Source organism: Haliotis asinina, chromosome 16, assembly GCF_037392515.1.
Source record: "Haliotis asinina isolate JCU_RB_2024 chromosome 16, JCU_Hal_asi_v2, whole genome shotgun sequence".
Lineage (NCBI taxonomy): Eukaryota > Metazoa > Mollusca > Gastropoda > Lepetellida > Haliotidae > Haliotis > Haliotis asinina.
The window spans coordinates 21418403-21431598 of record NC_090295.1 but is presented as its reverse complement, the minus strand read 5'-3'; the positions used below and the strand labels follow the sequence as shown (position 1 = coordinate 21431598).

At 38.7% G+C, this 13196-nt stretch overlaps 1 protein-coding gene across 2 annotated transcripts in view; it reads right to left on the bottom strand.

Annotated features, from left to right (window-relative positions):
- The window catches only part of LOC137268253 (uncharacterized), a 140956-nt gene that overhangs the window by 38749 nt on the left and 89011 nt on the right, over nucleotides 1–13196 (bottom strand). For both annotated transcript variants that reach the window (XM_067802792.1, XM_067802793.1), the window contains exon 3: nucleotides 11042–11698. In XM_067802792.1, the coding sequence (XP_067658893.1) occupies nucleotides 11042–11663 (622 nt within the window). In that variant the 5' untranslated portion in view covers nucleotides 11664–11698. The remainder of the gene's footprint in view (nucleotides 1–11041; nucleotides 11699–13196) is intronic.

Below are 13196 nucleotides of genomic sequence, written 5' to 3'. Positions count from 1 at the left end.
CACACCTTAACGGATCACTGTCAAAAATGGGACACTACCATTTCAAAGTATACTATACATTGAACCGATGTGGAGAATTGAACCTGGGTCTTCAACATGACAATCAAATGCTTTAAACACAAGGCTACTCCACCTTCTCTCTTCCAGTTCTGAGTCTCCAATCCATCTGAGGCACCATTTGTTTTTTTGGAGCTATTTGTTTCTCTCAGATACACAGTTTCAGAGAAAAACTAGTCAGTCCACAGTTCCGGAACCCTATTATATCCCCTTCTGGCAAGCCCCTTCTCCAATGCTAAAACCTTAAAGGAAGCAAATCCAGATTTCCTCTGGTTCAGAATCTCCCACCTCACTGGTCTCCTTTTCAATTTAGAAGTGATTGTTTATTGTTATAAAAACTATATACATTCAGAGACTAAGCTTTAGTCTACTTGAATACCTCAGTTCATGGATGAATTTTTCATATTGCTAAACCACAATTATTTATTTCCTTAAACAGGGGTGGATACAGCTTTTTGAGAAAGGGGAGGTGCACATTATTTGAGAAAAGTGTGTGTGTGGGGGGATGCACCCTTCATTTTCACCCGAGTTTCAATGGTCATTTAAAAAAATTTCAGGACAAAACCCCACCCCAACCCAATTCTGTGGATCTGCCTATGATAAGTCATCGTAAGTTATATGAATCAAATGCTGCATGTTTCCACCAGTAAGTCTTCATGCTCCAAACCAACAGGTCTTCATGACTGAAGCAGTAAGTCTTCATGTTCCCACCAATTAGTCTTTATGTCAGAATTTTTAAAATGAACTGACTTCATTTATTTACCAATTCCTTCAGAGTTCTTAGCAATAATACCCTGTTGTGAAGAAGCTATGTTGCAAGACAATCAACAATCTTTAAACACTGTATCAATTATTTATCTCCATTTGGAATTGATTGATTGATTTCTTTCTGAGATACCTACATCAAATATGTTGCACAGAATGCTTTATCACTCGTCCTAACAATTATGAAGCTTTGACAATGACCCACCTTATGCTATCAACAAGAAAGTGTCTTTGATCTTGACAGACAGATACATCACATCAGAAATACAATGTGATGCGATTGTACTGATTTTGTTTCTTGATAAGTGATGTCAAACATGAGTAAGATTGATTTCTAGATTGGCTACTCCATGGTGTTGACAAAGGTCAGAAAATGATGGACTACTTTTCTGATAATGCAAAATATAAGGTGAAAGAAACGGGTTTACTGCACTGAAGACTGTCATATAGTATTTACCTTACAACTCATTTCAAATATGTATCAAACTCTATGACATTTATTGTGCATTTTAACACAAGTTGTAAGATAAATAGTATCAGTCAGTCAGCTTGAAGTAATATCAGTGTAAGAGATGAAATGAGAATAAAATATCTTAATCTTCATCAGGGAGTTATGTCCCTTGGAGAACTGTGTCATGTAAATTGGTGTCCAAGTGTAAAAGCACTAGGATGTGTATGGAAATCATTTTCAACTTAATGAGAAATCATAAAAAGAAACCATAAAAAATGTTGCTTAAAGGTTGTGGAAAATGATATTTGCATGCTCAATAATCATTTCCTGATCGCAAATAAACAATCTACTTAGGCCATATTGTTTGACCGAAATCTGATTTCTCCCAAGAAAATCATGTTAATGCAGGCATTGTAAAATACAAGTTCCTCATGTAAAACCCTCCAGAACCACGAATGCCAGTTAAAAGTTTAATGACAGTAACTTTCAGACAAACAAATTACACTACATTAAACACAGAAATATCAATACTCAGATGTTCATTTCTTCTCTAATGCCTGATAGTTGAAATCTTATTAGAAAGCCAAGAATGCAGTTATCATATTAGGTACAAATATTGACTAGTCTCTTTCATTTCTATTCCAAGATGCTTTGAGCGTATTTATGGAGAAATCATAGCAAACAGAGTCTCGCTGGATGTCACTCATACCCTGAAGACGATTAAGTTGGTTTATTACACAATTATCTTATTTACTGGGAGAAAAGACATCAAATATGACATTTTCAACTGCTGATCATTCATCATTTCTGTGATGACTTTTCACAAGAGACGTTAGGAATCATATCATCGTTACTCAGACTGCACAACAACTTATAGAAGCCGCTGCTTACGTTTTCATCTTAACTGTCTCATTAAATGTTTTTGTCTTTTTAGACATTAATTATCAATGGTTGCATGAATTCAACAATCACTGAAAAACATACCTTGTGACTTAAACTTAATGAACTAGTTTGTTTTTTTTATTTCTCTTGCAACTTGTTAGGAACTCTGTGGCTGACTGCCTCCTTGGTTAAGTGGATAGCATGCTTGCCTGGAGAGTGGAAGTTTAGTGGTTTGAGCCCCAGTAGCATCAAACCAAAAGAAGTTGAAAAATGGCACTTTTTCTTTCCTTGACTAATGGTTTACATATAGGGAACAAAACATTATGACAGGATGGCTTGGAGATGGTTTAGTGTGTCAGTGTCAGGTGTCACAACTTAAAATTTCACCATGATAGCTCACTGGGCTAACACAGTAAGATGGAAAAAAAAGGAGATTTAACCTCCACCTCTTACTTCTGACATAGAGTAGTGGCTATAAAATTTTTGTTTCCATTTTGGGATTTGAACCACAGACCTACTGATGCCTTATCTACAAGACCAAAGAGGTTCTGCTATCTGAAAATCATTCATTCATACTCCTGTCATGTCCAGGGCTGCAATGAAGGATGCAGAGACTTACGTTTAGCTTAAGTTTAAACAAGCATGCTGTACACCATGTTGGGCACCAATGTGGTGACCATGCATGGATTCGATCCACAGACTTTCTGATCTGAGTTTGACACCTTGTCCACATGACCAAACAGGTACACACCATCAGGGATGTCATCCGTACGATGCCTCCATGTCCTACTGCAGAATATCACTCCCTTATGACCTGTGAAGATCCGGGGTAGAATCGGTCTTCAGAAATCCATGGCCTTGTGAAAGGCAACTAATGGGATCAAATGATCAGGCTTGCTGACGTGGTTGATGCATGTCATGATGCACCAATCGCATATGTAGTTGCTGATACTGTTGATCCTAGGATTGTCTAGTCTGGACTGTTTACAGATTTCATCCATACTGGAATATTGCAGGGTTTGCAACCAACCAACCAACCAACCAACCAACCAACCAACCAACCAACCAACCAACCAACCAACCAACCAACCAGCCAACCAGCCAACCAGCCAACCAACCAACCAACCAACCAACCAAACAGTCACATACTTTTGAGTGAACTATGAATGCTTCAGATACATCACAGATGTGTTGGCTCATGGGTCCAGGGTGTATATGAAAATAGAATGGAGGAATAATCCACTGAATATTGAAGGAAGGGAGCCACCTGGCTTCAGTGTTATTTTCCTTATAGCCAAAGTGTTATTTTTGGAGCCACACAATTCTGTTGGATCTATATGACATACTTCCTGTTCTTCTTTCACCCATACAAAGGAAGTGATATTATTACTGACTCTAAACACCATGGCATGTTATCCCGTGGGTATTTGCCAAGTTTTGAAGACCAAATTCCTCCACATTGCCCACTGAAGGGTAATGGAGGCACAAACAGTTTTACACCACCGAACATGTTGTGCTCTGATTCGACCAGCCCTGGCATGTTGCTGTAGTAGTTTTTATACACAAAAAAAAAACAACCATCTAAACAAAGCCACCATGATGGTTCAAACGGAGATTCTGTGTGTTTGCTTTTGATAACGAAACAGAAGGACTACAGTCGCCACAGTATTTTAGACCCTGTTCGGTCTCTGCAGAATAGCACACCAATTCCCCAAACAGTTCCCCAAACATTCAAGTTCTTGGAAGTTTAATATAAGGATAGGATATTTATATAGTGCACACATATCCACGCAGCTAGTATGTGCTCAAGCCACTAGTATTTTTTTCCCTCGATCATTGGATGGCAATCTTAACAGCACATCATATTATGAATCTCAACTCCTCAGGGAGTATACAACTCTTGCAGCCACTAGGAACACTGAGCTATTGGGACACTCTCATCCTAATGAGGTACCCATTCACAACTGGGTGGACTAGGACACATAGTCATTGAGTACTTTGTCCAAGATTTACTGCACGTTGCTGTGACCCACAATTTAAGGTGCTTGCATGTATTCATGTGCCTCAATCTGGTCAAACACCAACAGATTCATGGGTTCTTTCAAGGTTGTACACTAAGGTTGTGACAACACTAAAGAGTCTGCAAACAAAGTTGATTCCAAGGATTTTTACACCTAGTCACAGGTGGGCTCGATCCCGACACCTCAAGCTCACTGGATCACTAGTCTGGAAGCTTAACCAGCGCCCACTGTGCCCTATAGGTCATATATGATTGTCTTTTCTGACTGTAATTCAACACTGTGACAAACCTATTTGGTGATCTAGCTTGGTTGTTAAAGCATTCTCTCATCATGGAGAAGACTTGTATTCAATGTATTCAATTCCCAGCATGGGCAAGAGCCAATTTCTGGTGTCCCCTGCCCTGACGTTGCTGGAATGTTGCCACAAGCAGTGTAAAACTTAACTCACTCACTCAATCAATCACATGGAAGACCGTAAAACCCATTTTTAGTTTCTCTGGCAGTGATATATCTGTTATATTGCTAAAAACACAAAAATACCTAAATCACTCCCTCAAAACAGATTTATTAGGACAGAGGGGAGAGTATATCGTGCAGTACATTTTCAATATATCTGCTTGCACAACATATTAGAGACATCAATATTTTAGACAGATTCATCATTTTGCATTCACTGCACAGTTCTACCCTATAAATGATGGGATGCAGCTGAAAATCAGGCCTCAGATCACAGTTACCCCCTAACATCCCCATTTACCATGGCTCATGGAAGGAAAATAGGAGGACTTTTTTTGCCCCCAATCTGCATATGGGGCCCCAAGTTCAAGGTTGTTTAGCATGTTTAGGCTGGAAACTTTCGGTGATCATCGTTGACAGTAGATACAGCATAATCGAGCAGGTCAGCCGAGGGGGATACTTTGCTGGTTAAGTGACAAGAGGCAGGATGGTCAGCATGGAACTGGAGAACAGCCTTTGATTGATGTTCAGTGTATTACAGTGGAACGGCATGTGACTTTAGATAGCAAAGAAGGAAAATATTTGTGGTTTGAGGCCATTGCAGATGAAAATATCAAATCATCAAACATATTGTGTAAACATAAAGGAAAAGTCAATCAATCCCCCATTTGCAAAGATGAGTGTAAAATTGAGATTAGTCCTGTGACATTCCTGAAACCATGACATGGAAGCATTATCCATTAGAAATAGAAGGAAAAACCTTAAAGCAACCATATTTATCCATTTGCACAATAATTAGCACAGTAACCCATAGAAACCAAACACTTGATGGATGAAAGCAATTATCCGCACAACTAATTTGGGTCAGCTGACAGTTAATAGGACTTCTGTTGAACATGTTCATTGCCAAAATACAGGATTATGTGTGAATGTGATAGAGGTCTGGCATTTGCAGGAATAAGTTCTGCTTACTTAAAGATTACCGTGAGTTTCATCCATCTGTGGTTAGAATACCAGTGCCTATCATAATAAATACTCAGAATAGAGACGAGGAGATCCATTGTCTTCTTTGTCATTTCCACTTGACCTACAACCTTTCACATCTGAATTCCCTGTTGGGATTGTCAGGTCGGAATAGGTGCCTGGCAACATCAATATCAAGTTTAGCTTACCACACTGCTTTAACCATAGCTGTGAACCACCTAAACAAATACATTGTATTTGGGTGTTCTGCAACTGAAGAATGCATTGTGTACTCCCCAGGGAGTTGGGAATCATGTGCACAGTGATCCATTGACCATGAAATTAAGCTATTGTGGCAGAGGGTAATAATGTCACACTCTGAGAATACTTCAGGGTGTGGATTTCGTGCATTATTATTAATATTGAGCTAGGGATGATAGTGGAGCATAGCGATACACATAGAGTTCATGTTTTATGTATATTCATCTATCTTCTATATCAAATCAACCGAGAACAGACATTGATCCTTGATGTTTATTACTTCACACATTCTGTATATCAATGAATTCAGGTGGAGGTCATGATTTATTAAAATAAATGATTTCATGGTTCGTTGGTTTGTTGTTTAACACATCACCAATATTCCAGCTATAAGGCATCGGTCTGTAGATAAAGAAGTCTGGACCAGACTATCCAGTGAATAACAACATAGGTGGATCCAGAGAAGTGGGGGGTGCAGTGTCAATTCTTACCCAGATCTTCACAAGTTGTACTGATAAATGAATTTTGATCATAATAATCAGAACTTTATCTTTACACCACACTAAACACTACTTCAGCTATATGGCAGTGCTCTGTAAATAATCAAGTCTGGACCAGACATTCTAGTGATCAAAAGCATGAGCATTGCTCTAAGCAATTGGGAACCTATGACATGTTTTTACCATGTCAGTGAGTCTGAGTCCATTTCTGTTAGTCGCCTCTTTTGACAAGGATGAGTTTCTGAAGGCCAGTATTCTAACCTGGATCATCACGGGTCACTGTTACCTTGTACTTGAACATGATGAGATGGACACTGAACAAAATCACGGCAAAACAGAGGATGGTGTGTTCAGTCACTCATGTGAAATAACATATTGTTTGCCTGAAGACTTGTGTCTGTTTAGACAACCCCCCTGATGTTCAGGAGGGACTACAGGATCTTGCTCTAAAAACAGAACCAATTTCCTGTTTCCTTCATATTTGTTTAGATGTGCCTTGTAGGAATTATGTGCACTTTTCTTTCAGACAATATAAATGTCAAAGCCTGTGAACAGCTTTTGAAGGTGATGAAATTTTGAAGGGTGGTGTAACCTGTGTTTGCAAAAGTTTAACTTGCTAGTTCAAGCCATCAGGGTCTGCTGCCATCTGCAGGATCACAGCCCTGAATTTTAAACTCAAAGCAATAAAAACTAAATAGTCTACACAGTACACAGTTTCACACTGTTTAATTCTGGCATTATAGCAAGTATATCAATCACTCCCATTGAAAAAAATCCACAGATAATTTACTGAAGGCCAAAAAGGCCCTCTAATATTTACTGATGGAACGATACAACAACAACACTGGATGGAAAACAATGTGTGAAGCCTGTTTCTGCTCTCACTCACTCACTCAAATATTGATGAGAATGTTTCAGGGTATATTCTTATTCCTTCGTCACTGGCATATTTACAAAGTTAAAGTTTCCAAAGAAACTTTCTTTGTATCTATTAATGCCAAAAAAGCTAAATGAGTTCCTGAATATTATCCTCGAAATGATGATCTGTAACCCAAATCCTAGACGCTTCCCCTGAAAATCAAATGGTTGTTCTCTTACAGTTGGCTGGTGATGCATATTGGTATGTAGTGCTTTTGTATAGCTATCAGTCCACCTGACCAGCAACATGTTTGATGTATTTCTAACACTACAGGGAATTATTTCCTCAAGCGGAAGCTGGGGGATTACTTTCGCTGGAGTAACCTCTAACAGGATAGTCTTTCATTTGCTAGTTCTGCGTGATCGATGATAATTATCAATATTTTGTAGCATCAACCATAACTGATTTTAGGGCACTGATAAAAATTTGGAACATTTCGTTTGGCATTAACACCTCAGTCCTTGAGCATTTTTTCATTCTTTCTTCGAGAAAATCCTGAAGTAGAGCAGGAATATGTTTTCAATGGTACTTTTTGGAAATCAGTGATGGTCATGTTGCTGACATACTAAGACATATAATAAAAGGAAAAGGATTTCAACCAAATGTTTTTGCTTTTTACTAACCTCTGGTCATTCGATTAGTGAAGGTCACAGTTAGAACTTACTCTTCATCAACCAATCATTCTTGCAAGAGGTCACTCACGGAATCAGGTGGTGGGGATTTCATATTTTGTAGATTGATACTTATGCCTTTAATGACTGGAACTGTCTGTTCCAGACTCAAATATTTGAAGACTGCTGAAGTTAGCTAGATGCTGCTGTGAGCAATGTTCAGCAACAAATATACAAACTTTTCAAGGTCATGTGACCAGGAATGTTTGCATGATGCAGCCACCCAAACCTCAAGCTGACAAGTATGAAACTGCGCAGATGGTCCAGGGAATAATAATGGTCAGGAATTCAATGCAGTAGTCAGTGGATTCTGACATCACAAAGGGAAAGGGACATAACCTTGAAATTTAAGCACAATGAAGTTTGTTATTGAAAACAGAGTTACATATGACATTCAACATTACGGCAGTTGTATAGCAGATGAGATTGTGTTTTATACCACGCTCGGCAATATTCCAGCTGTATGGCGACAGTCTGTAAACTGGACCTGGACCAGATGATCTAGTGACAAACAGCATCTGCATATGATGATGTGTCAACAAAGTCCGAAGGCTGACACTTTGATCAGTTCTTACCCAGATCTTCACAGCGACATGCATGTGTGCGTGCAGCTGCACATGCAGCTGAACAAGTAGGACTATTTTAATACATCCATGTACACTCATTCTTGTGTTTGTGTATGTCTGCATAGTCAGCTGGGTCTACACACTCCACTAAAATACAGTGCTGAAGTTCGTTACACTGACTCTTTAAGGACCAGTCCTTGTTTTGCATCATGAACGCCAAGTGCCGCATGGAACCATCTTTAAACATTTTTGGCAGGGCATGCACCAGATTTGAACCACTGACTTTCAACTCTCTAGGCAGAGACCATATCCTATACAAGGACAACTGACGGGATTTGTAAATGCCAATCTTCTGGGGAGCTTGACACTGTTAACTGAGATTACAGTCTATAAGGGAAGTCAACCAAATAATTCAAGGTTACGATAGTCAGTGTTCGAAATACTTGCCTGCCTGACCACACAGGACGGGGTATTTTCAATATGGACGGCTCTATTCTCAAACTGATCTGCCCAACAGTCCGGTTAAAATATAGACATGTATATGATCATGAATGAAGATGTTCGTAATATTTCAGGATAATAAATCATTATTAATTCACTCATAAAATATATGATGAATTTCAGCTGGATGATAAACTACGTTGCTTGTGAAACCTAAATTAATTGTGTGCAGGTTTGTTTTGGAGAGAGGTTGCAAGATTTACATCTAACCAGCCCTTTGGTGTGACTGAAGTTTTTGGAAGTGATCTAAATGCTGAAGAAAATGGTGGACAAGTGTTGTGTTGATCGGTTCATTTCTCAAATTTCAGGAGAGCTGTGGAAATGTTTTCATGTGTACTTTGAAAATCATGGTGAAATATTCAATAATATTATTTTTGTGTGATATGTGATATAAATAAGAACATAAATATGGTCTTCTACTTGTACATGATGGGTATCAGCTAGAATTTTAGTTCAAAATTTCATTTAAAAACTAACATAATTTTCTTGTAACTCAGGCAAGTCTGATTAGGATTTTCAGAAAACATAACAGTATTTAACAGAAAGAGGAGGAGCTTCCCAATATGAAATGTTATGTTTTGAGACGGTCACAATAAAACGACTTATTTCCATAACCTTATTCAGCAGTTTTGTTCATCGGGTTATGATCCTAATTTAGAGCTGCAGTTGATGGCAAAATACACAAATCTCATCCTGAATCATAGGATTTTGTTGATGCCAGACCATGATACCTGGTCTCTTGCTTGAATGAAATCATCATCAGCTATTACATGGATTGCAATTGAATATCAGATCTGCACAGGATATTTCTAATTCATTCCTTGCAAGGCCTCCATTATTGAAGTTAAATTTGGAATGCATGAATAAGTAGTGTGAGGGAAATATGCAGCATTTACAGTGGATAGGCTTTGGTACATTGTTTAATGCTGCGCTCAACCATATTCCTGCTATATGGCAGCAGTCTGTACATAATCAAGTCTGGACCAGACAATCCAGTCTGTGCAGTTGGGAACCACTGACATGTGTCAACCAAGTCAGTGAGCCTGGCCACCCTATCCCATTAGCTGCTTCTTATGACAAGCATGGGGTGCTGAAGACCTATTCTTCCTCGGATTTTCATGGGTCAAGAATGGATGAATCTGACCAATGTAAATAGCATGGAAACGATGTGAAAGGTGAAAGGCAAGTAACATACCATCTGAACTGTAACAGTGTGCTTCAGGGTAACAATGTAACATAAAGTAACAATGTGGTGACATAGATAACAATGATAACATGGTAACAAAGCAACCATGTAGGGTAGTAATATAAGATGATATTGGCCATGATGCCAAGGAAATATTCACAAGAAATTTAGTTTTGAGTCAGTTCTGTGATTCTGTCTGATTCACGATTATGTGTTTATGAATCTGTGTCAAATAGTGATGGCACCAGGTACTCACAATTATGTGTTTATGAATCTGTGTCAAATAGTGATGGCACCAGGTACTCACAATTATGTGTTTATGAATCTCTGTCAAATAGTGATGGCACCAGGTACTCACAAAACACAAGTGTAACCTTTCCAGCATGTGGTACCTGCCCCCATACACTTTACACATGAAGATATCTTGCATATCCATGCAAAAGAAAAATACAAATTTATAAGAAATCTCAGTCAGTTGCTATGATTCTGACTGTGGAGGTCAGGTAGTCTAGTGGTTAAAGCATTTGCTCATCATGCCAAAGACCCAAGTTCAAATCTCCACATGGGTACAATGTGTAAAACCAACTTTTGGTGTCACCCTTTGCAATATTGCTGAAATATTGCTAAAAGTGTTGTAAAACCACAGTTGCTCACTCACCCAAAATCACACCCACCCATCACACCATCACACCATCACACCAGCTAATCATAGATAAAACTAAAATAGTTATAGACGCAAGAGTTCATGCACTAAAATTTGTAAACCCTTGGTTTAATGCAATGCTAAGATCTGTTCTTGAACTTCATCAAAGTTACGTGTGCACTGAACTCAAAATTCTTACCTGTGATTGCTCCTTCTGCATTTTCAGAGTCGCTGTTACTATGAGCACCAACGATGACGCTGGCGACAGTGTTATTATATTCCGATCCCGATGCACTGCGAGATGCATTCGCAACATCCTGCTGCCTCAGAAGCGAATGGGAATCCATCATCACAACTTTAGATTCCGAATGACACCTCACTTTATGTTGGGAACCACTTTGCTCCTTAAGTGAATTATCCAAATTTGAATCGGGAGATAACTCTCTTGAACTTTTCACACTATCATCTAAATTATCTCCCCAATGGGAACTCTCCTGGAAATAAAGATAAACTCCAATGGTGCGAACATTCGCTGTTTCATCCACATGCAACACTTCACGTGTAATTTTCTCAAATTTTATACATGAATGGGGCAGGAGATTAATCTTCTCCAACGCTTCAATCACAGAATTGTAGAAATGCTCCGCAGACTGACTGCTCGATACAACCTTCGTGGTATTCCCTCTTCTATTGTCTGTGTCGGGGAACCACAGTGCTGACTGCTTAGCAGTGCTCTCCGGGAGCTCGTTGATTTCCGTTGGTTTAGCTGCTGATGCTATGACTAGCATCAAGATGGGCAGTTCATATAGTAGCCTCCTCATTCTTAGGGCTTGGAATCGCCATTCGATCTCACTACCTGAAAACACAGTAATTAAAGGCTGTCGGATAGTGTGGCTACTGTTGTCATGCTAGTTGGACATTTCAGCTGTGGTTAATATGCTCAGATCATGGAGGTGGAATAAAATGGTACATGTTACTGTACATTTGTCAATTTCATCATCTGAGCATAGTACACTAACACACCCAGATGAGCTTTCCCTCGTCCACCAGAAGAGAAAATCATCAGTGTGATGCAGTAGTACAGTATTGACTCAGGGAGATGGCAGCTAGTGTGGGATGGTGGTTATCATTATTGATGAAGTAATGGAGAAAAGCCTCCATGGAAAACACACCATTACCAGTGTTTGTGAAGCAGTTAGCTGATATATATCTCCCTCTAAACCAACTGTGACATTCCATTGCTCCATGTTATTTACCTCAAGGTTAAACATCACTATCTGTTATTATCCCCACCGTTAAACAATATAAACTACATGTTATATTCTGGTATACCTGTTAAATATGGCTATATGTTTTTGTCCCCTAAGTGTTAAAGATGGTTACATGTTATTGTTTCAATTGTTCAACATGGCTACATGTTATATTCCTCAGGGTTCAACATGGCTATATGTTATATTCCTCAGGGTTAAACATGGCTATATGTTATATTCCTCAGGGTTAAATATGGCTATATGTTATATTCCCCAGGGTTAAACATGGCTATATGTTATATTCCTCAGGGTTAAACAAATTATATTCCCCAGAGTTAAATATGGCTATATGTTATGTTCCCAGAGTTACACATGGCTATATGTTATTGTTCCCAGGATTAAACATGGCTATATTATGTTATATTCCTCAGGGTTAAACATGGCTATATGTCATATTCCTTGACGTTAAACATGGCTATATGATATATTCCCCAGGGTTATACATGGCTATATGTTATATTCCTCAGGGTTAAACATGGCTATATGTTATATTCCTTGACGTTAAACATGGCTATATGATATATTCCTCAGGGTTAAACATGGCCATATGTTATTTTTCCAGGGTTAAACATGGCTATTTGTTATTATCCCCAGGATGAAACATAGCTTTGTAAGCACATTTCCTGTAATAAGCACCAAGCCTCCTAGTCTCTCTACTATGCACTGGGGGCAAAGTAGTTGTTTAAGGAATAAGTGCCAGGCCTCTTATAAGTACAGGGTTTGGAAGTCTGTTGAAAAAATGAGAACCTGGGTGTTTACTAGAAGAAATAGGGTGTATGATATTTTACCAAAGGTTAAATATAGCTATGTTTGGTTTTCCCAAGATTAAACATGATTATGTGTGTTTTTACCAAATTTTAAACATAATGATTTGTCATATTCCTAGTATTGACAATGGCTAATTGGTATTTTCCTCAAAGTTAACACTTGCAATAATGCAATGATAGAACAATAACATTCTCAACACACAAAATACACACACAGACTCATACAGACACACAGAGACATGCACATGCATGCATGTACAAGCACAGAGACTGATGC